Genomic DNA, 24,959 nt, shown 5'->3' on the forward strand with positions numbered 1-24,959 from the left:
GAAGAGAATTAATTCAATTCTAAAGGTTTGCTAATGAACTACAGCTTGCTATGCTCCTAAAAGTTTAAAGTATTGCTTTACTCAGCCTAGATAGAATAGGGGTAGCACAGTGTGTCACTCTCAGGCTTCCACAGAAAACATCTCTCATGAAACCCGAGTCTGACTGATAAAAAAAAACAGCCCAAGTCCACGACAGGCAAGCAAGGTAACCATTAGGGAGAGCAGTGCACCACATAAAGAACTAGGAAATTAAATAGCCTTCTGAGATCCCACAATGGACAGCCAACAGAAACCAAGATTTTTCCTTATTAGAGAGCTAAACAGCAAATAAAAATATATATACTTGCTGTTTTACTGAAGACAAACTGAATAGTTGAAGAGTGAGAATGTGGCCACGGAATGGGGGAGAAAGGAAGGAAGGGGCTCAGATAGCTGTGTGCTTTCCAATGTGACCTAAAGGCTTTCCAGAGAAGTGTTCTCCATGCTCAACTGGAATCCAGCCCTTAAACTGGTCCAGGAGCTTGCCTCGGACAACATTTTGCATGTGGAAAAGAGGGACCTCAACCACAAGAATTCATGCTGAGAAAAATGGAAAGTGAAAGGAAAGGGACCTGTTCAAGTATTTCCAATGCTACCAGGAGCCTACAGGCTTAAAGCCCAGGACCTGCATGGTGAACCATCACCAGCTGCTGGAGACAGAAAAATACTGAACATCTGTGCTTGCACGGTGCTCTTAATGGGTGAATCACATGGAACTATTTGATTTCTCTGTCTCCTGCTGCTGGTCAACGGGTACAACACCCACAGGACGTTGACTGGTCTAGTAACAGAGCTAAGGAACAGTTGCTTCCTCCCCTCTAGATGCCACTGATCAGATGTCCAATTCCCACCTTCCTGATGCTTATTTGGTTCTAAATCTAATCCAGGTTATTTTATCCAGGCTTATACTAATTGTATGACTCTTGTTAACCTATCAACCTGACTATATAACATATGTTATATAGTCATATTTTTTTATTTGGTTTATTTGCAGGAGCACTTTAAGAAGTACCTGACAGCACGCACCTGAGTGAGGAAATCATCTGAAAGATTAATTCGATTGCTCCATGAGTCTCTCTCGTAGAGCTGCACAGATTTCTCCACTGGAATTGCCAATAGCTGGTAAAAGAAAACATGATATGAAAACAACCCATCTAAAATTATTAGTACTATAAACTAGATTTGTGACAGAACACTGAAGAAATAAGTGCCCACTAGGTCCCATTCTATATAATATTGCAAACTAATAACTTTCATTTAAAAAAAAATCAGTAAGATGAGTTTGCTTGCACGCAAATGCATTTACAATAGTGGACTATGGCCGAGCCTCCTTCTTACTGGCACTGGAGGAATCAGTTGCATCAGTTGGCGACACGGGAGGCTAGAGAGGCAAGGGGGTCCTTTAAACGCAAACAACATCTCTTATTGGTTTGGAACCCTTATTTAAGCATTCTCATGAGGTTGAAGCCTGCTCCTTAACAATTTATGGATCAGAGGCCTTTCCAATTTCACCCTACTGCAGCCCTATCCGCATTGAAGTGTGTGTGTGTGTGGGGGGGCTAATATTGTTACTTGGGGCCCAGTTGAATGCCTGAGGGGGTCATAAGAACCCAGACCCTCAATGGCCTTTGCTGGAAATGGCGGGGGGTTACTTTTCTCTATTGGGAAGAGGGGGCTTGGGGAACATGAGGTTTGGGGTGGGAGGGCACATCAACAGGAGTGTGTGGCAAATCTCCTTTTACTTTGGTTGAGTAATATCACGGTGTTACTGTACAGCTGTCGCTCCTAATTATGCTTGCTTTACTCCTTGTACACAATAATGAAGGGGGGAGGAGAGAATGGTTGATTTATATGTAACTAAAAATGACTCTCTGTTTATTATTCTAACTGTAATTTCTTTATTTGTTCAATAAAAATTGTTGAACCAAACTGTCTAAACACTTTGTCACTACCTGGGTAGCACCTGGGAACCTGAAGGAAATTTAACTGCACACAAGCCTTGAACAGGGTCTCAGGACAGAGATGTTTACCTCTATGCTCCCATACTGAGACTAAAGCTTACCTCACAGCTTAGGCAAGAAAAAACTGTCACTTCTGTAACAGCTTTACAAAAAAAAAAAACAGTCACCATTTGCTGGCCAAACAAGGGAAATGAACTAGAGAACAAATATGTCATACTTTTACATAAGAAATTACAGACATAAATCCCCTATTTTGTCACAGTGGCTTACATTCAAGAAAAACATCAAAAATATGAAACAGTTAATTATAACATTTTAACATATTAGGAATAACTATGTGTTTACATTAAGCTGGGCTACAGTACTGGTTATGTTGAAAGAAATAAGAGAGACGGCAACATTAGTTTATTCTCTTTTGATAAGGTATGTACTTTATTTATTTATTTATTTGGATTTTGCTCACACCTTTTCAGTAGTAGTTCAAGGTGAGTTAAATTCAGGTACACTGGGTATTTCCCTGTCCATGGAGGGCTCATAATCTAATTTTGTACCAGGGCAATGGAGGATTAAGTGACTTGCACAAGATCACAAGGAGCAGCAGTGGGATTTGAACTGGCCACCTCTGGATGTCAACACCAGTGCTATAACCACTAGGCCACTCCTCCACTCCCTTAATAGAAAAGCCTTTAGTGGGGTTTAAAAAAAAGATTTGGATAACTTGCTAAAAGACAAGTCCATAAGCCATTATTAAGATGATTTGGGGAATATTCACTGCTTATTTCTAGGATAAGCAGCATAAAATGTACTGTACTGTTTTGGGATCTTGCCAGGTACTTGTAACCTGGATTGGCCACTGTTGGAAACAGGATGCTGGGCTTGATGGACCTTCATTCTGTCCCAGTATGGTAACGCTTATGTTCTTATGATGCCAGTGCTGCCCAGAGTCATCTGTAAGTTGGATTATATCTACCAGATGACCAAGCTGACTGCTTTATGCACTGGTCGCTTACTGAGTTTTCACAAAGTTTGTGACATTTACATTTCTTGGAAAAGCACCTTGATAAATAATTGAGCTTCTGTTTTTCTGTATTTTCTTATTCTCTTATGTAGGCCTCTGTTTTCTACATAGCCACTTATTTGCAGAAGGGTTGGGGGACTGGGAGAAGGCATGTTGTAGTATTTTGCCTTTCCATCTTTGCTGTTTGTAATATTTTGTTTTATTATTAAAATGCAAATTAAAAAAAGGACATCCATGTCCAGTTGTTGCATTGGTGCCCGAAGTCTTGACGTTGTCCCTGTAGTCATTCTTCCTTGATGCTGTGCTTTCATTTTTGAGGTATCACTTGTTGCCTTACTTCTTGTAGCCGCTCCTGCTGTCCTCTCTGCTGCTTTTCCTTTTGAATTCTGAGGAGGCATTTTCTAGGCCAGGGAAATCACTGACAATAGGAAAAGGTTAATATGTGGCATAAAACAATTATATATCACCCAGTTCTGTGGTGGTGGTTGCTAGCCTTGGCATTTTGTGATGAAGTAATAAGATGAGTCGTTCCCCCCCCCCCCCCCCCAAGGCAGCCTTACAGGTATGACAAATAAAAAACAACTTCTTTGTTTGCTACCTATGTATTACCAGTGTCCGGAATCAGCACACATAGTTTTTATAGACAGCAATGGGTGGAGCATTGGCGCCATCTAAAGGTCATTGAATGCCATTATTGGCAAGCCATAATATATATTGGCTTTTTTTTTTTTTACCCCTCAGCTCCCCAGCATGTTTATAAGGACCCAATTCTGCTTGCTTTTTGAACCCTGCAGTCATCTGTTGGGGGGATTTCATTTCCCTGTCATATTATTATTACTCTTCTTTTTTTTTTTTTTTAATCTGGGCACCCATTGCAGCCCCTAGAATGTGCGCCTAGTAAAATGGCATCCCCCCACATGCATCCCTACGGCATGGAACCACCTGTCCTGCCCTTGAAGCTCTATTTCCCGATCCTGGACAATAGTTGGATGGTCGCCTTGCCATACACGAACCCTCCCCCCAGCATCGTACTGGCACACGCTCGAGACAAGGTGGGGGCTGCACCCCGAATAGAAGGAAAAAAAGGCACTGTGGCCACTGTCCACCATGCAAGCCGTCCAGCATGCCCAACGCTGGCCGTACCTATGTCACATTGCGCCATGCAGCCCTGCAAAAACCCTACTGGGTAGCCAATGAATGCCTGCTGGAGATTTTTTTTTAAATACTTCCAATGACGCTAACCCCACAACTGCTCAGCAATCGTTACAGGCACCGCTCAGCTCGCTCGGCTGTGTGGGTCTGTTCTTCGGCCTCCCCCGTGGCTTTCGATGGCGCTGCACACACTCTTGCAGATCGCCATACTGCTGCCCCATCTCCCAGTGAGCACACCACACCTACCCTTAGTGTGAAAATTGCTGAAAAGGTTTTTTTTTGGTTTTTTTTTTAACGACAGAGAAAAAAAAGCAGAACACATTGGGGGACCAGTAGTGAGATGGACGGCGGCCTCAACAGGCAGTGCTGTAAACGTTTGGAGTTGCATGCAGGCCCAAAGCAATGGAGGCTTCATAAGTGGCTGACTCAGCAAGCTTCACCTGAATTATTTTTTATTGTTACATTTGTACCCCGCGCTTTCCCACTCATGGCAGGCTCAATGCGGCTTACAAGGGGCAATGGAGGGTTAAGTGACTTACCCAGAGTCACAAGGAGCTGCCTGTGCCTGAAGTGGGAATCGAACTCAGTTCCCCAGGACCAAAGTCCACCACCCTAACCACTAGGCCACTCCTCCACCTTTGTCTGCCTCTCCTACTTCCTCCTCCTCTACTTTTCTTTTCCTGTGTATTTGCTCCTCTTCCCTCAAAGTCCCTCCCTAATCCTTAACCCTTTCCTTACCCTCCTGCTTCTAACCTCATTACCTTTAATTATGTGTCTCCCTAGATTTCCCTTCTGTCCCCCTCCCCCTTTCCCTCCCCATTTTCTTCTTCGTTGGCCATCAGCCCGTTTGTGGGCAGCCCCCTCTTATCATGGGCTGCCTTTTCCTTAGTGCCTGTTCTCACCTCTGCATTCAATACCATTATTGACTCGGGATCTTTGCCCAATCTCTTCACATGACTCAAATTATAGTTCTATTGAAGCCAGGGAGGGATCCTGAGAGACCCGAGTCTTATCACCCCATCTTGCTACTAAATTTTGAAGCAAAATTGTTTGCAAACATTTTGGCCACCAGACTGGCACAGGTATTGCCCCACTGGTGAATGAATCACAGGAGGGCTTTGTGAGACAGCAGTTTCCAAAAACATTAGGAAAATCACAGCAGCATTGGAGAAGGCGAAGGATGATGGGGTCCCCTCACTACTCATCAGTTTTGACGCCGTAAAGGCATTTGACAGGGCGGTGGAGGTTTCTTCATGGGATACTCGCAGCTTATGGGATTTGTGGTCTTTCTCTGGAGACTATTTCAACATTATATAGTCAACCCCAGGTTCAAATCTGGGTAAATGGTCTCTATCGGGGCCTTCGATGTTCAACAAGGTACTTGTCAGGGATGCCCTCTGTCTCCACTGCTGTTTCTTTTAACTCTTGACCCTTAATCAGGGAGATTAAAATGGGGGTTGTTGGTTTTAAAGTTGCGGCTTTTGCTGATGTTCTTTTGGTTTACCTGCAAGAGCCACAGAAATCTTTATTGATTTTGTTAGACAGCTTTTGTGAATATGGGGACTTTCCAGGTTTTTTATTTAAATTTGGCTAAATCGGAAGCCTTCGCAGGGATGGAGGAATTGTAGAAGAGGGGGGGGGGGGGGCGGGAGTCTTTCCCACACAAGTGGGCGCAGGGCTCTTTTCACTATTTGGGAATTCGCTTGGCTATGGACCGGACTCTAATCAGTTTTATCAACTGTCGATAAGCTTCTTTTGGATACTAAACAGCAATTGACCCTTTGGGCTCATTTGGCTCTTTCATTAATGGGCAGAAAACAATATCATCGCATGATTATCTTCCCCTACTGATTGTATGTTTTGCAAACCCTGCCACTGCATTTACTCCGTCGGGATCTGAAAGCTTCACTGAAGTTGCTGAGTGCACTTCTTTTGGTCAGGTAGGAAACCAAAGATGCACTGGTAGTAAATGATCAACAATTAGAGTCGGGGTGGCCTAGGCATCCCAGATATAAACTTTATAACCTCGTTTGCTTTGACATTTGTGAGACCGGATTTTGGAGTCCACTAGCTACACAGACCCTTCCTTTGAACTAGCTTATTTCGACCCTAAGCATCCTAGAGCAATTAATGCATACCGATGGTTCTGTAATGTCCTACATAACAGTTCCAGTAGTGGTTCTCTGGTACGCTGTTGGACCAGTTTGCACATGCCCAATTTGTACATTTTTCAATAGCATGCCATCCGATAGTTTGACAGTCCTGTTTGGGTCACAATTGCAGGAATTTCTTGAAGGTGATGTGGCAGGACAGGCCTCTATTGTGGTTTTATAAGCTGCTGACTAAGCAACAACCTCCTATTGCTTACACTTCTTTACAAGAGGTATGGACTAAAGAACTAGCTCTTGGGATTTTTGCTTGGTGTTCATATTTTTTCTCCGATACAGACCCTGGTCCATCACACTGAGTTGCAGGAATGTCACTTTCGAGTGATGCATCGAGCTTATTTTTCAGAGTAGAGCCTTTCTGGCAGGATGTGCTGATTCCTCTACAAATATCTCATGGATTATGGTCTTGTAGGAGGATCAGGGCTTTTTGGGTGGTTCTTCTCACATGCGTCCCAACTTCTCCTACATAAGTACACAACTGTGGAACGCACTGCAACAAGCTGTGAAAACAATCTATGACCATCTAAAATTCAGAAAATCACTAAAGACTCACCTGTTCGGAAAGGCATACCCGACTGACCCAACATAAATGCCTCAACTCCGCAACTCATCAACACCAAAGATCATATTGGACATTATCAAACCCTCCCTATCTTTAACCCTACGTGCCTGAATCTTATCTTCCCTATTCCACCCTAACATCTAATTGTATTTGTTCCCTACCAGACTTGGCGAATGCCTTTACGGTACTATGTAAGCCACATTGAGCCTGCAAATAGGTGGGAAAAGGTGGGATACAAATGTAATAAATAAATAAATATTTGCATTGTCTTTTGGGGCATCCTCTTTCTCTGTCAATGGAGGGTCTCTTATTTAATAGACTACCCCTCTTCTGGGTGTGCGAGGTAAAGGAATCTCCTCTCTTTTAGGTAAGGCTTTTATTCTGGGCAAGAAATGTGATTTAAATCATTGGACACAGGAATAGGGGTCAATATTCAAAGCAATTTAACTGGCCAGAAATGGTTCCTGGAAGGTTAAATTGCCTGTTCAGGGCTAACCAGTCATTTTCAGTGGCACTTAACTGGAATTATAAAAGGTACAGAGAAGGGTGACGAAAATGATAAAGAGGATGGGACAATTTCCCTATGAGGAAAGGCTAAAAAGGCTAGGGCTCTTCAGCTTGTAGAAGAGATGGCTGAGGGGAGATATGATGGAGGTCTATAAAACACTGAGAGGAGTGACATGAATTGATTGTTTACTCTTTCCAAAAATACTAGGACTAGGAGGGCACACAATGAAGTTACTAAGTAGTAATGTTAAAAAAAAAAAACAGAGAAAATTTTTCTTCACTCAACATGTAATTAAAATCTGGAATCTGCTGCCAGAGAATGTGGTAAAAACAGTTACTTGACAAGATGTAAAAATAAAAAGGTTTAGACAATTTTCTAAAAGAAAAATCCATAAGCCATTATTAAGATGAACTTGGGAACATCCACTGCTTATTTCCAGGATAAGCAGCATAAAATCTGTTTTACTGTTTTAGGATCCTGCCAGGTACTTGTGAGCTGGATTGCCACTGTTGGAAACAGGTTGGGCTTGATGGACCTTCATTCTGTCCCAGTATGGCAACATTTATGTTCTTATGCAGGTTGATTGTCACCAATGTATGGGGGTGACTTATGTGCCCCACCAGCAAGGGGTCAGACATGTGGTAAAGAATAGCACTGCATCAGTAGATCATGGAAAACATAGGAACAGAAAGAGTATGTTTGCGGGGGGGGGGGGGGGAACGAGGGCAAAAGAGGAAGTTCATAGGAAAGGGGAAGGACAAGTGTGTGTGTACTTGGGAGTAATGCAGGGGCTATTGCAAATGTTTTACAGGTGTCTGCTAATATAACATTACTAAGAAAAAAAACTTGCTATTCTTCATGTAAAATATAAAATACTCAAACTATAATTTTTTTTCAAATACAACTACCCACTTTCTCCTTAAATAACCAATATTCTCAGCACTCCATTATATTAAAATCAAAAATGTCCTGATAACATATTACATTTTACGGAAACAGTTCTCTGTTCAATATTTCATTATAGCAAGTGACTTCAAAATGTGAGGCACTGAGAACCCCAGTTCTAAGTAAATAATATTCACAGTGATAAAGCCTAATATTTTGATCCACATCTCGTATATACATAAGAATTATATATATTTTTTAGTTGGTACAGTGCCACATCCCCAACATAGAAAATGCACATGAACAAAATTACTTCAGTAGTTCTGAACAGCATCCATGGATGCCATATATTTAGATGAAATATTCCTTACCTTTCCACTTTTTGGCTGCCATGCAAGCCTGCAGATAGACTTCACATTTACGACATCATTACATTTTTGTAGTAAGGACCAACTCATCTCACAAATCTGGAAATGGCATATTAGAAAGTATTTTCTTATTTCCACTCTTTGTAACAGTTTCTAAAACAGATTCATCCCACACTTGGGCATTTCTTTATCAAATCTGGTCATGGGCAGATATGCATTAATCAAATAGGCTCAACAGCAAACAATGATAACCATGGTAAATAAAATGCAATGTCATTTGACAAATAAATCCCTTAATCTCACTAACCAAATATTAAAATCAGTTAAATTTCACCGAGCATACAATGGTCATATGCATCAAAAATCAATTAAGCTTCCAGAATGTTTTCACAGATGGGCTAGTCCTGGGTTTGGCTACTGAATTAATCTTTATGGAGCACCAAGCATCACCACAGTTCAAACATATCCAACAAAATAGTTTTCATTTACTGCACTTATGATCTGGCCTAGTGTTTTGCAGCTTTTTCAAACTTAAGATTCACCTGTATTTTCAAATATATCTACAGTGCACCAGTGTGTGCAGAGCAGACAGATTGGACATGAGAGAGTGACTTAAATGGCCAAAAAAACAAACAAAAACTAGGAATGCACTGAAAGCCCTATCAGAGGCTAGAAGAACTCAAAGGAGAAGATTCAGGAGAGGAAAGAGGCGGAAGTACTATGTGAAATGTATATATAAAGCAGGGCCCAGCCATCCATGCCCTACATGCTAGTAAGGAGAGAGGTATGTGCATCTACACAAGTACTCAGAAAGGAGCTTTGCCTCTTTTTGCTGTGAAGTGCTGAGAGCAGATTTCATGCTCTGGCTTAGACCATGGCACACTGCCTGGTAAACATTGACTTATGAATTTAAATACACTTAAACCTGGATTGTGTAAAGTGTTGCACTCCTCATTAATGGGACTACCCACATCAGAAATGCAAAATTATGAAACTAAGTATCTAGAAAAATAATCAACCTACAAGCTTGTCTTCTACTAGTTTCCTTCATGTATCCCTCTACTTCGCATATACTGAAAGATCAGGATCTCATTTTGGCATGCCAGTGAGATTCCTACCTTTTGCAAACCACTTATACACTGTGAATTGTGAAACATGAACCATTTGTGATGCATACAGACAATAAAACTAACATTTGCACAGTTTAACAATTATACTAAACTAAACCAGTGATGCATGACTAACCTACTACTACTTATCACTTCTATACGCAGTGCTGTACACCATACATGAAAAGACAGTCCCTGCTCAAAGAGCTCACAATCTAAATAGGACAAACAGACAGAACATATTGCTTACTGTCTTATTTTTTATGTTTCAAAATTTTAACAAACAACTCTTAACCGAACTAATCCCCAACCTTTCTGCACAATGTTTAGTACTCTGTAATTCTGCTAACACCCTCTACAGAGAAAGAGAGAGAGACTGCAAATAATATGATCCATGCCAAAGTATACCCTGGTTTAATTATAACAAGATGCCTATCAAAGGATGCAAATTTTTCACATGAACGGGTGAGAAATTAACCCAAGCCCCCAAAGGTGCACAATTAAATCTGAAGTATTTACCTGCTCTGCAATATTCCATATTCTGACAGAACCATCACAGCTGGCTGATGCCTATAAATATATATAAATCAGAGAAATTACTTCTGTTGCATACAAACACAACAGTTGGTTTTTTAAAAGGCACAAAATATTCCCACAGAATTTTTGATATTTATTAAAACAGTAACAATTTTATTCCACATAATCTAAATTCCTCAGTCTTACAAGCCCAGTTTATCTCTTTAAAGGCGATGCTTCATTTAGAAAAGCCCCCTCCCTTTTTTAAGTACATGAATTGAACCTCTTGAGGCCATGTTGCAACTATGTTCGACTTCAAGGACTAAACTTTGACTAACCTGTCTCCCTATACAGGAATCATAATTCTGGGAAATAAAGAAAGCTGACATACCTCTGTTCAAATCAAGGCCAATACAGTACTGATAATGCCCTAATAGAGCTCCTATGGCTGCTCATAGGGCTGATGTGTACAGGACATTCTAAAATTTAAACTTCACTAATTTTAGAACTTAAAAAAAAAATTATCTCTTTAGTCCCTCCAGACTGGCACAGACAAATGGGTTATGCACTTCTACCATCAGATGGAGACAGAACCACTGACTTTGTGTTACCCTACAAGTAGGCTGTGCAGTCCCCCTAGAGCCAGTCCACATATAACCAAGCAGATGACCTTTGAAAACAAAACACACCAACCTACAAAACTCCTTCAGTGCTGCCCATTGTCCAGCTAATCCAGAAGACTATGTGCTGCTGCTGCCACCCATGCAGCCTCACTGAGCCTCCCTTCAATCGTGACCCCACAGTAACTAAACAAAATTGGCCTACTGTGTCTTGTCTTCCCCCCCCCCCCCCCCATTTGAAACAAACCTGAACAACCAGAGCTCACAGCCGAAAACCAAAAGCAGCACAACATCCATGTCTTCATCACCGAATGCACAGATATATGTGCTGGACTGGAGGGGCTAAAAGAAAGAAAGTTAGAACATAAGCCCTATTTTCTCCTTCTAAAGTGTCCCTCCAGATCGGCACAGACAAATGGGAAGAACCAAAGCAGTGACCTTTAACGGTGGGACCCTCAGAGCCCAGCCAGCAAAACCCATGCCCCAAAGGTCACATCCTGTTGTGCCTAGCACATACACCCAAAAGTGATGCACAAAGATACGTAAGGAGGACCAGACAGTCACTTTGCAAAAAGACTCAAAAAGACAAATAGGTGGTTCCAAACACTGAAATTCCCGAGTTTTCTGCAAGTACATTTGCAGGGTACCGCCAACATCCAACTTTTACAACCGGCACTGCTCCAGGCTCTTAGGTAGAAAGCTCAAACCCAGAACCTCTAGGGTAGCATTTTCTGAAATGCTACCCATTCCATGCACAGGGCCCAAGAGATAGACAGAGCTGCGGAGTTTCAATTCATGGATGAGACAATGGTGCAGGGAGGAGGGTTTTAGATTTGTTAGGAACTGGGCAACATTCTAGGGAAGGGGGAGCCTATTCCGAAAAGATGGGCTCCACCTTAACCAGGGTGGAACAAGGCTGCTGGCATCGGCATTTAAGAAGGAAATAGAGCAGCTTTTAAGCTAGTAACAGGGGGAAGGCTGACTTTTGCTCAAAAGCGCATGGTTCAGAATAAGGTATCTTTCAAAGATATCACCAAAACAGGGAAGATAGGGCATCCCCGATCAGGTGCCCTTAAATAAAAATAAAAATCAGACAAAAGATTGCAAATTAATACTGTCAAGTACTGAGCATGATGTAAATAGGAACAACAAACAGTTTGAAATGTCTATATGCGAATGCCAGAAGCCTAAGAAAAAAGATGGGAGAGATAGAATATATTGCACTAAATGAAAACTTAGATATAATAGGCATCTCTGAGACCTGGTGGAAGGAGGATAACCAGTGGGACACTGTCATACTGGAGTACAAATTATATCATAGTGATAGGGTGAATCAAATAGTGGAGAGATAGCATTGTATGTTAAGGAGGGCCTTGAATCAAATAGATTGAAAATTCTTCAGGAAACAAAACACATCTTGAAATCCCTATGGACTGAAATTCCATGTGTAAAGGGGAAAAGGATAATGATAGGAATGTACTACCGTCCGCCTGGCCAGGATGAACAGACGGATGCAGAAATGTTAAAGGAAATTAGGGACGCAAACAAACTGGGAAACACAATAATAATGGGCAATTTCAATTACCCCGATATTGACTGGGTAAATGTATCATCAGAGCATGCTAGGGAGGTAAAATCCCTTGACGAAATCAAGGACTGCTTTATGGAGCAGTTGGTACAGGAGCCAACAAGAGAAGAAAAAATTCTAGACCTAGTCCTTAGTGTTGTGCATGATCTGGTGTGGGAGGTGATGGGCCACTTGATAACATTGATCACAATATGATCAGATTTGATATTAGTTTTGGAGTAAGTATACACAGGAAATCCAATACATTAGAGCTTAACTTTCAAAAAGGAAGCTATGATAAAATGAGAAGCACGGTGAAAAAAAAAAAAATAAATAAGAGGAGCAGCTGCGAGGGTCAAAAATTGACATCAGGCATGGATGCTGTTCGAAAATACCATCCTGGGCCAAATATATTAAGTGTATTAAAAAAGGAGGAAGGAAGACCAAACGACAGCCGGCATGGATAAAAAGTGAGGTGAAGGAAGCTTCTAGAGCTAAGAGAAAATCCTTCAGAAAATGGAAGAAGGAATAGACTGAAAATAATAAGAAACAGCATAAGGAATGGCAAGTCAAATGCAAAGCGCTGATAAGGAAGGCAAAGAGGGACTTTGAAAAAAAGATTGAATTGGAGGCAACACACATAGTAAACATTTTTTTTTTTTAGGTATATTAAAAGCAAGAAGCCAGCAAAAGAATCGGTTGGACCGCTAGGTGACCGAGGGGTAAAAGGGGCAATCAGGGAAGACAAAGCCATAACAAAAGAGATTAAATGAATTCTTTGCTTCAATCTTCACATAGGAAGATTTGGGAGAGATACTGGTGCCAGAATTCAAAGCTGACGAGTCGGAGAAACTGAATGAAATCTCTATAACCCTTGAGGATGTAATGGGCAATTTGACAAATTGAAGAGTAGCAAATCTCCTGGACCAGATGGTATTCATCCCAGAGTACTGATAGAATTGAAAAATGAACTTGCGGAACCTAATGTTAGTAATATGTAATTTATCTTTAAAATCAAGCGTGGTACCGGAAGATTGGAGGGTGGCCAATGTAACGTCAATTTTTTTAAAAGGTTCCACAGGAGATCTGGGAAATATAGACCAGTGAGCCTGACGTGGGTGTCGGGCAAAATGGTACAGACTATTATAAAGAACAAAGTTACAGAGCATATTCAAAAGCATGGATTAATGAGACAAAGCCAACATGGATTTAGTGAAGGGAAATCTTACTTTGAAGGGGTGAACAAAAATGTGGATAAAGGTGAGCCAATTGATACTGTGTATCTGGGTTTTCAAAAGGAATTTGACAAAATACCTCATGAAAGACTCCAGAGGAAATTGGGATAGGAGGTAGTGTCCTATTGTGGATTAAAAACTGGTTAATATCCAACAAACAGAAGAAACTAGTCCTCACAGAAAAATAACAATAGCCAAAAACAGCGAAGATGACACAAAAAAAAACAATAGACTCTATCCTATTATCCTGAGGATCCTTTAGAGCTGTACTGCCATCCACAGGGATCATATTTTTCTTAATCACTGGCATCCATCACAGAAGGCCACAAGGACACCCTATGCTGTTCAGGTATGGGATACATGCATACCATGGACCTGGCCACCTTAAAGGGAGCGTCCGGGAAGTTTCACCAAGTCTGAAGGACCTCTCTAATACTCTGATGCATCAGTAATGACTTAGAAGACTTCCTGATCCCTTTCAATAAAGGATCAATGATCAGTGGGGCCTCCTTCGGCTACTCTTGAAAGCACAACAATACAGACACCTGAGCAAATCAATTCCTGCAATTCCTCCCTGTGAAAAATGCACACCACAGAGGAATCCTCCCCCAAGAGGCAACTGCTCCATCCAGGCATCTGCTTCCCTATCCCCTCCAGCTCCAAGGGTTCCTCCTGAACCCAGACCTGCTCATCCTTAGAAAAAGAGGAATCTGCCTCCAGAAACTCTTCTCTGTCCAGATCTAACCTTGACCTTTGGGGAGGGGGGAGGCAGCGGTGGCAGCAAGGGCCTAGCCCAAAGACCCCCCCCCCCCCGTTCAAAAGACTCACAAACAAAAAGCTCAATACATCATGAGGTTAAAATCTACTACTAAAATCTGGAGGAAATCTACTACTAAAATCTGGAGGAAACCCCCCCCCCTCCCCGTGAGGTTGCTGAAACAGCCCAGCATGAGATGTAGCTGCAGAGGTAAAAACTGGATCCAGTAGCAGAAACCGTTCAGGGCCTGGTGCTGCAGACGCATCTGCCAAGACGATGGCGGTTCCTGCCAAAGCCAGAGCTGTCAGCAGCACCTCCACATCACCAGCACTCCCCTCGCCCCCATGCCACTATGGTCAGAGACCTCCAAATCAGCCCCTGGACCGGGTGCAACTGCTATCATGGACCCCGCAGGGTCCAAATAATACTTCAGACCCCAGAGCCATCCAATCCTCTTCAAGAGCACACCGAGTAGCTTTTGAGCTGCTCAGTGCTTATACCACCAAGCCGGAACCGGAACCTGCACAACACTACCGTCCCCGCAAATACACAAGGAAAAAACACAAACCCAAACAGCACCAAACTGTTGCAAAGATAGCTGTCAGGCAAGCTGCTGCATAGCTGAAAACAGCCCGATCACAATGTGCTCATGAGCCTTAAAGGAGCCACAAGATAGGCAGCCCCTCAGAACTGCCTGTCTGTCCCCAGATCAAACAAGGCAGACAAGGCACTAAACACCAGAGAGGAGAGGTGGGGGGAGGGACCCAGCCACCTAGGTGTAGCACCCCAGAGGCAAAGAAGGCCCCCGTTGGCCTTCGTCTCAGTTCAGCAGACGGGCATAAAAGAACTGAACCGAGAGGGAATCAGCACCAATCTAGTATTATTTCTTTTGTTTTGAACCAACACAACTCTCAAGGTCTACTTCGCAGGACTGTAAAACTTTACCTCATCTACCAGCTGCTGGAGACTGAGAACAGACTGGCCTCTAGGGAGACTACACAGCCTACTTAGAGGTAACATAGAAGTTGGTGGTTCTCAGTCTCCATCTGGTGGTAGGACTGCATAACCCATTTGTCTATGCTGGTCTGGAGGGATGCTACAGAAAACCCAATTCTAAAACGGAAGAACTTTAAAATGTACCAGTTTTTGGATAGTGGGTAGTGGAGAGAATTGGAAGAAATATGCCATTTTGAAGCCATTATATTATCTCTGCTTCTTCCACCAGAGAGATCCATTTACATTTTGCTAAAAAAGACAAGTTTAAGAACCAATCTTGTGACACTATACTATAATCTACTATAGTTATTTATTTATAGAAATAGCATCTCCCTCATGGTTGTAGTTTGGCTGAGAAAAAAAGGACATCCCTCAAGATTAACCACCTTCATATTATTCATGTTTGGGCAATTTCATCTTAGAGGTGATACAGAGGGCAACAAAAGCACACTGAACTGAACATCAGCCAGTTGTGTTTTATAGGTAAAAAAAAAAAAATCCTTCTTAAATCCAGGCAAATCATAGCAAACTGTCTACGATCATCTACACCCAACAATGCCATAAATCACTACAGAATTCAATATAATTTTTTGCCCCCAGCAGCGATTCTCTGGCCCCTGAATTTCCAATTCAATTGAAACAGGTGTCTTTTGGGATATGGCACTAATGGTCTTCACTGGCAAATATCTGAGGGTTTTCCCTTATTTCCTTCACTCACTTAGTCCAATCAGTACAACACTAGTCTTAAGCCAAAACTACATACCAAAGATCCTTCCTGAAGCTAGCAATTTCTGGTAAATCCAGCAACTAGATATCAACTTTGTGAGGTGACTGGCATGCTTCACCACCCTAACGGCTGTGAATGCTGCCTTCACACTGTCCCTAACTTCTCAGGATGAGTTTAGGTGGGGGGCTGGAACAGAAGCCTAGCCTAGAATCAAACTTAAGGCACTCTGCATGGCAGCACTTTGCTACTGAACTATCATGCTGACAGTTTTTTTCAGGGATGGTTATAGTCATACTTTTAAGAGTGGCTAATATACCTTACCAAAAACGTATCCCTGGGATCAAAGGCAAGACTTAAGACAGGAGCCTCATGCCCTCGCAAAGTTTTCTGCTGACTGCTGTCATCCACTTGCACAATTTTCACCAAAAAATCACTGAAGATTATAAAAAAAAAAGTTCAGCATACAGAATTATAGATCTCATAAACCACAATTTTTTCATCATTATGTAAAGTCTTGGGGAAAAAAAAAAAAGAGAGAGACAATATATTCCTAAAGTGGAGTAGTCACCAAGGCCCACAAGGCCCACACTGTTCCAAACAGCGCTCTAAAATTAGCATGGAATGGTGCAGGGCATTAACGCCACTATGATCAGAGCTAATAACATGAAAATTTAAGAATGCTATTTGGTCTGATCATAGGGGTACTCAAGCACAATCCTCCCACACTTGTTTGACAGTTCCGGGCTATCAAAAGCCTGGACCTATAAAATGCAGGAGCTGGAGGTCCGTGGGACCCCCAAGACCCCTGTCAAAAAGCTAGGCCCTGGTGGCCTAGTGACTCCAAGCCCCCACACCTCCCCAGGACAGCGAACCTCCAGACCCCCACCCTCGACTCCCGCTGAAATGAGGGCCCTGGGAGCAGAAGGTCTGGTGGTTCTCTAGCCCTCCTAACCCATTCCCCAACCCAATAAAACATCCCTGGTGGCCCAAGTGGGCTGCCAACCTAACCCCCCCCCCCCCCCCCAGTGGTGTAGCAGCCAATCATCCCATCCCCTCGTACCTCCGCGTTGGAGGATGGAGTAGTACTCCTTCCTCTTCTAGTGCTGCATTCAAAATGGCGGCACCCTGCCCTGCCCAGTACCAGCCTGGGATGCACCGGGTGAGGCTCCCCTACCATATAAGGGAATTTCTCTCTTATATAGTAGGGAAGCCCTGCCCAGCACATCCCAAGATGCATTGGGCAGGGCACCACCATTTTGAAGAGGAGGGAGTGTGCTACTCCCTCCTCCACCATGGAGGTACAGGGCGGTGGGCGGGTTGGCCACTAGACCATCAGGGCGGGTAGAGGGTTAGATTGGCAGCCCACATGGGCCACCAGGGATGATTTCTTGGGTTGTTGGGGGGGGGGGGTTAGGGGAGCTGGATATCCACCGGATCTCCAGCTTCCTGAACTCATGTCAGGGGAACTGGAAGTCCACCGGACCTCCAGCCCGTGTCGCTGTCTGGGGGGGGGGGGGGGGGGCGGGGGGGGCCACTAGGCCACGAGGGCTGAACAATGGCGGGGGTTCAATGGACTCCCAGGACACAGTGGCAGCCCGGGCTGACGATAGCTCCCCAGGACATGGTGGCAGCCCAGGCACACGGTGGCAGCAAGGGCAGCCTGACTGACTGGGGGGGGGGGGGGGCGGAAGCAGAGCCTTAATCCTAACTCCAGCTGTGAGCTGTTCCTTGATTATAGGGGAGGAATACAAGAGCAGCTCATTTAAATCTAATTTAAATGAGCTGTGCGGTATTGCCTCTTGTTGGCACTGTTTGCCCAATGATCATGGGTGCGAAGATAAATGCGGGTGCTAGGCTGATGCTACTGGCCTCTAGCACCTGCATTTACCTTTGATCATCGGGCTGCAAGCGATTAGCGCGACAGACTAAGAGCCAGGGCTCAAAATCCCACTTCTACCGTTGATGCTCCTTGTGATCTTGGACAAATAACTTCATGCTCCATTGGTTCCGATAGACCAACAATATAAGCCTTCTAAAACAGGAAATGCCTATCATACCTGAACATAACTCCTCCTTCACTGGAAAAGCAAATAATTAAATCTACAACCCAAATCCTATAGAAATGCTGCTCTTTGAGTGAAAACTGCTATTCGCATTTGAAGAATACATAAGTCAAGCTTCAAAAGACTATATAACTGCAACTGTCAGTAAGTTTCTGTATAATTATTTGTTAAAAAAAAAAAACACTAACTCAAAAGAACAAACTTTCATGAGCAGCATTTCTTTATGCCTGCAATGCCTACCAGAACAACTGGACTATTACCATCATAAGGTAGACTGTTTCACAAAGACACCTGTTATACCTTGAATTCTTATAAAATATGACCCATGACAAGTCCATGCAATTATTGTTTATAAATTAGTGCCAGAATTCAGAACATTAATAATTGTTGTGATGCTAAAAGGATGATAAACAATTTTATGCAAAGGTTTAGGTATCCCACGTCAAACTGTATGTTTCAATAAATCCCTGAGTGAGCAGAAGCTGACACAACGTTTATATAAACATTTAAGACAATCCACAAAAGTAGAACACAAGTCTTCTGATCTTTAAAAGGCTTTTATTTCTACCACTTAAAGCAAACAATACCCAACATGGCCATGTTTCGCCTCCCTAGAGACTGAGTCAGGGGCTACAACTATTAGGGTCCCAAAGGGCACTTGCATCTAATAGTTAGTAGAAAGTTCAAATAAAAAGCAGCAGCAAATAGCAGCTCAGCAGCAGGAACTGTGAAGACCATTCTACTGTTTAACACTCTGACCCTTCTACCTTCTCAGCTTGCAATGGGCTTGAAGCTAAACATCTGAAAATGAAGATAACTCACTGAAAGCAGAAGAAAGCTATAAAAAAAGAAACAAATCTCTAATGGTTCCACCCAGAAATTTCAAGTGTTAAGAAACACTGAAGTGTTGAAGCCAAGGCAAAAGTTCAGGGTGATCTCCAATAGAGCTGCCCATAAAACTGGTTGGATCTGAAAAACAGAACCCTTAGACCACAGCAAATATTCTACTCAAAAGTTTAGCTGAAACTGGAGTGGCTGTTCACAGGTCCAGAGTACAGAACTAATTAAGTAACAACACTCTGCATGGAATATCAATAGCAAACCTTTTCTATGATTTCATCACAAAAAGTCATTGCCTAAAATACACAAAAGAAAACCTTGGCAAGCCTGAAATTTTTTGCTACATTTGTACCCCGCGCTTTCCCACTCATGGCAGGCTCAATGTGGCTTACATATTGTATACAAGTACTTATTTGTACCTGGGGCAATGGAGGGTTAAGTGACTTGCCCAGAGTCACAAGGAGCTGCCTGTGCCTGAAGTGGGAATCGAACTCAGTTCCCCAGGACCAGAGTCCACCACCCTAACCACTAGGCCACTCCTCCTTATTTTTGGAAGAAAGTACGATGGAGAAGGGGTTCTCAATTCAGTCCTTGGGACACAATTAGTTAATTTTCAGGACATCTATAAAGAATATGCATGAGATTTACATGCACTCTCTCATGCATATTCATTTGGGTATCCTGTAAACCTGACTGTGTCCTGAGGTTAGGTTGAGGACTCCTGCTTTGGAATGATGCAACAAAAATTGAAAGGAAGTGTTGATGCCCCTGTACAAGTCGTTGGTGAGGCCCCACCTGGAGTACTGTGTTCAGTTTTGGAGGCCGTACCTTGCTAAGGATGTAAAAAAATGGAAGAGATGCAAAGAAAAGCTAAGAGAATGGTATGGGATTTGCATTCCAAGACGTATGAGGAGAGACTTGCTGACCTGAACATGTATACCCTGGAGGAAAGGAGAAACAGGGGTGATATGATACAGATGTTCAAATATTTGAAAGGTATTAATCCGCAAACGAATCTTTTCCGGAGATGGGAAGGCGGTAGAACGAGAGGACATGAAATGAGAAATGTCAGGAAGTATTTTTTTCACAGAGTGGTGGATGTTTGGAAGTCCCTCCCGCGGGAGGTGGTGGAGAAGAAAACAGTAACGGATTTCAAACATGCGTGGGATATACATAAAGCAATCCTGTGCAGAAGAAATGGATCCTTAGAAGCTTAGCCGAAATTGGGTGGTGGAGCCGGTGGGGGGAAGAGGGGTTGGTGGTGGGGAGGCGAAGATAGTGGTGGGCAGACTTATACGGTCTGTGTCAGATCCGGTTGTGGGAGGCGGGACTGGTGGTTGGGAGGCGGGGAATAGTGCTGGGCAGACTTATATGGTCTGTGCCAGAGCCGGTGGTGGGAGGCGGGGCTGGTGGTTGGGAGGAGGGGATAGTGCTGGCTAGACTTATACGGTCTGTGCCCCGAAAAAGACAGGTACAAATCAAGGTAAGGTATACACATGAGTTTATCTTGTTGGGCAGACTGGATGGACCGTGCGGGTCTTTTTCTGCTGTCATCTACTATGTTACTATGAACTCTTTGGCCATAACCACAGAGAATACATATGAAGAAAAAAAGAACTCCCCCCTCCCCCGATATTCAAAGCTATTTAACTAGCCACATATTGCCGCTAACTGGTTAAACAGCATATAAGTGCCTAAACATTTATCTACTGCTGAATATTAGCACCTAGAGCATAACCAGCTATACTGCATGACTTATCAGGTTAGGCACCAATATTCAGCGCCCAAGCGGATAAGTGTAGCAGTCAAATAGGACCACTAAAATAAATGTCTTATCTTAAACCACTAAAGTGTTAACCAGTTAGCACTGAATAATCAGCATAATTGGTTAATGTTTTAGCAGTTTTTAAAAACCCAGATATTCAATGCCAGTCACTGGAAATAGCTCGGCATTGAATATCTGGGTTTGCTAGCCACTGAACATTAGACTTTCTTATGTAAAGGGGTGGATCTATTATGCTTTGGGATTGTGTGGCAGATAGTCGCACAAGAAACAATGTGTTGGTTGTGAAAGAAGAATGGATTCAACTAAATATTAACATATCCTAGAAGATAATGTCCCAAAGAAAATGAATGTGAAAAGGAGGTTGGGTATTTTAGAAAGACAATGATCGGAAATATTTCTCAAAATCAACCACAAAACTTACAGGAAAAAAAGATGAAGGTTTTTAGACTGGCCTTCACAATCCTCAAATGTCACTGAAAATCTTTGGGAAGGAGAACTCAAGAATGCAGAGCATGCAAAGAGACCTAAGAATATCTGAACTAGAAGAGTTCTGCAAGAAAGAATGGGGGGGGAAATCCCAAAAGCAAGAACAGAAATACTTAGCTAGTTATAGGAAGTGTTTGGAAGGTGAAATTTAAGCTTACTTTGCCAAACCAGTAGGTTATGTCTCCCTACCAGCAGATGTAGACAGCACTTAGTAACCTATTGTAAGTCAATGTAACTTTGTAAGTCTAAGTGCTTTGAAACTACATCTCTATATGTACTATATACTTTTGGGCTATTCACGTTTTATGTTAAATGCACTTTAAAGGGCAGATATTATAGATAAAAGCCCTGGGATGTGAAAGGCAGGTTGGACAACAAAACCACCATTTCAAACTGATCTCCAGTTCTCCTGCAGGGGCAGAACCACCTCCCAATCCAGATTCTAAGGAGACCAACAGGATAGCAATGCCCTCTCCAATGGGTGCATGTGATCCCTGGCCCATGGAACCAGATCCAAGGTGGCTTCCATCAAGCGCAGGACTTGCAGATAATACCAAGCCCTTGGTCACTGCTTTCGAAGTAGGCTCCTAATCTGTGACTGCAATCCAAACTCCCTTTTCAACATAAAAAAAAACAAAAACACTTCCCCCTGTCAAGTGTCAATAAGGGCTTCCAGGTATTCTATGGTTTGGAATGAGACCAACTTACTCTTGGTTGAGCTGACCACCCAGCCCAACATCTCCAAACAACTGAACTACATCAGTGGTTGCCTCCTTGCTTTCCATGTATGATTTCACCCTGCTCAACTAATCATCCAGATAAAGATGTACTAGCATTTCCGCTTTCTGCAATGCAACTGTAATCATGACTATAAGGTTCTGGGGGTTGTGGCCAATCCAAACAAGAGTGTGCAAAATTGGAAGAACTGACCCAGAATTACAAGACGTAAATAGGACTGGTGTTCCAACTGAATAGGAGTATACAAATAGGCCTCTATCAAGTTCAGCGACACAAAGAATTCCCACTGAGGCACACCACTATTGTCATGAACATTCCATGAAGAACCGTGGAACTCTCGGAGCCATGTTCACATGCTTCATATTCAAGATGAGTCTGAACAAATCTTTCTTCTTAGATATCACAAAACAGATGGAAAGCCAACCTTTTCCCTGCTCCTCTGGGGGAACTGGGACAACAGCCTTCTTAGTATTGACTTGACCGCCTCTGCCTTCACTGGAGGTTGGAAAGGAGATTCCAAGAAAATAATGTATGGGGAAGTCTTTTTGACTATATTGTTGCGGTTCTCTTAAACCACTCATCAGATGTAAGAAACGTTTGTGCATAAATACTTTTGAAAATATTTTTGAGCTTGCGATCAATCAAATGGAGGTTTTTTTATTATTTTTTTTTTTAACCAATTATTGTAGAATCTCAACCTGTAACAGTTAGTGAGAAGGTTGGGAGTGGTTCTCCAAGGTCTTTTCTCCACTGTACTTTTGTATTGTTTTGGTAAGGAGTAGGGTGGTAAAAAAGGCTGCATAATTTAGTACTGGACAGTATACTTATTGGATATTCTGGTAATTGTTTATAACAGATTTTCTATACTGCCTAATCTAGGGTCAAGTCTAGGCGGTGTACAATACAATACATAAATTAAAAGGTAGAAAAGATCGCCATTTAAAACAGGAAAGACACAATCAAGATCACAAATATAATTAAAACCAAAACTGATTTACTGTAGGTACCCTCCATCTTCCAGCACAGTCTGCTTAAAAGACCAGCATGTAATGAATTAAGGACCTCAAAGATTAAAAGTGCTCTTGGTGTTTGAAATAAATTTTGGCACACTAAAGGGGCCTGTTACAAAGGCACACTAGTGGTTTTAGTGTGCGCTGATTAAAGCACACTAAATGCTAGAGACGCCCATAGAAATATATGGGCGTCTCTAACGTTCAGCGTGTGCTTATTTTTAGCGCGTCCTAAAATCGCAAACACCCCTAAAGTTTTTGTTAACAAGCGTTAATTGCAATAACAAGTACAAAACAGTTCTCAGGCCTTATGAAAATTCTTTGAAAATATCTACGACAAGCAGCACACGCAATTGTTTTTTTTTTTTTTTTTTTATAAACGATGAGCTATGAATAACAAAGGAACCATTGAGAAAAAACATCAGAAAAATTGTCTCCATTGTGGCTACTGAGGTATCTTTTCCTCTCAATATTGGGTGTGCTTTTATTCCCTTCCAAGCCTGCTACTCTAACCTCCAGGGATCAGACTCATTCCCCGAGTGCTAGGAGCTCTTTGCACCAAGTATACACACATATGACCGCTCACCAATTAAGAGATAACTAAACTTGTGACACTTCAGTGCAAAAGACTGGATAGCTCTCTTTTTACTGCTGGATTACTGCCTACATCATGGGACAGATTACTGTCTTCTATCTGAGTACTCTTTTTCTCGCTACCTTTTTCTTCTCGGGACTACTGATTGGGACCTGTTCCCAAAGAGGGTCCCAAGGGTTCCCCCTCCCTCCCAGAAGTAGGGAAGAAGGAAGGATCAAGACACATACCACCAAAAGGTAGGTGGGAGAGATTAAGCCTGCCTGGCTTTAGCACTCCTGGGCTATCAGGAATGGCCAAGCCAGGCCAAGTTCTGTGCCTTTTGTTTTGTTTTTTAACCCCCCACCAGCCAACCAGAACAACCAGACTGCATAAGATCCCTTATCTACCATATGTTAGAAACTGAGAAATACTGACTTCTGAGGCGCTGCAGGGGATACTTATAAGATGATGCCATTAGTTCAGTGGTTCTCTGTCTGCTGGTAAGAGAAAAACACACACGTCTGGGCTGGTCTAGAGGAACGATTAGGAAGTTACATTTAACATGAACTATGCAGGGGTTGTGGCAGCTTCTGTTCACGTAGGGATTCATCAAAAACACACATTTGAACAAAAGTGCCTAAACTTTGCACGTATCTGTACTATATTTGAACAAAGATGCAGGCTAAACAGCATAGGCCATAAACAGGCTAATTTCAAGGATTATGAGCTTTGAAAATGCAGAGCTAAGAATTACTTAAAAGTTAAAACAGATCTGGCACAATATCCCATTGAACTGATATAACAGAGATGTAATCTAGGAATTACATGATATGCTTCAGCAGATTGGCCAGACATATCACTGGCTTGCTTTATAATGAGAACACAACAAAAAACAAGCAGCAAAAAACTTCCACAAATTATAACTCATAAAACTATAACCAAGAAAGTGGAAGAAGATACACATATTTGAATTGCTTCACATATTTTCTTAAACCAATACCAGGCAGGAAGAAAAAGACCTCAAGAGATCACAAATTGTTTTTTTCCACTAAATAAATTGTGGATTAAAATAACTATTAGCAATAAATCAATCATCAGACAAAAAAAAACTCCTTCCTGCCAACATTATAAACTTTTATTAATGCTGGTCCATCTATTTAAACAATTTTTTCTTTTTTACTTTTTTCAATTTTTCTTAAAAAAAAAAATATTATATATATATAAACTGACATTAGGCTTTGTGATAACTGTGCTGCACACAGGGATGATGTCAG

General features: G+C 42.3%; 1 protein-coding gene across 4 annotated transcripts in view; it reads right to left on the minus strand.

Moving 5' to 3' along the window:
- WDHD1 (WD repeat and HMG-box DNA binding protein 1) overlaps positions 1–24,959 on the minus strand; it is a 157,898-nt gene that overhangs the window by 98,710 nt on the left and 34,229 nt on the right. For 3 of the 4 annotated variants that reach the window (XM_030214279.1, XM_030214280.1, XM_030214281.1), the window contains 4 exons: positions 16,510–16,621; positions 10,290–10,340; positions 8,665–8,760; positions 1,066–1,158 (listed from right to left, as the gene is read on the minus strand). In XM_030214279.1, the coding sequence (XP_030070139.1) occupies positions 1,066–1,158; positions 8,665–8,760; positions 10,290–10,340; positions 16,510–16,621 (352 nt within the window). The remainder of the gene's footprint in view (positions 1–1,065; positions 1,159–8,664; positions 8,761–10,289; positions 10,341–16,509; positions 16,622–24,959) is intronic. The other variant, XM_030214282.1, reaches the window with a different exon arrangement.

The sequence above is a fragment of the Microcaecilia unicolor genome, chromosome 9, assembly GCF_901765095.1.
Source record: "Microcaecilia unicolor chromosome 9, aMicUni1.1, whole genome shotgun sequence".
In the NCBI taxonomy this organism is placed as follows: domain Eukaryota; kingdom Metazoa; phylum Chordata; class Amphibia; order Gymnophiona; family Siphonopidae; genus Microcaecilia; species Microcaecilia unicolor.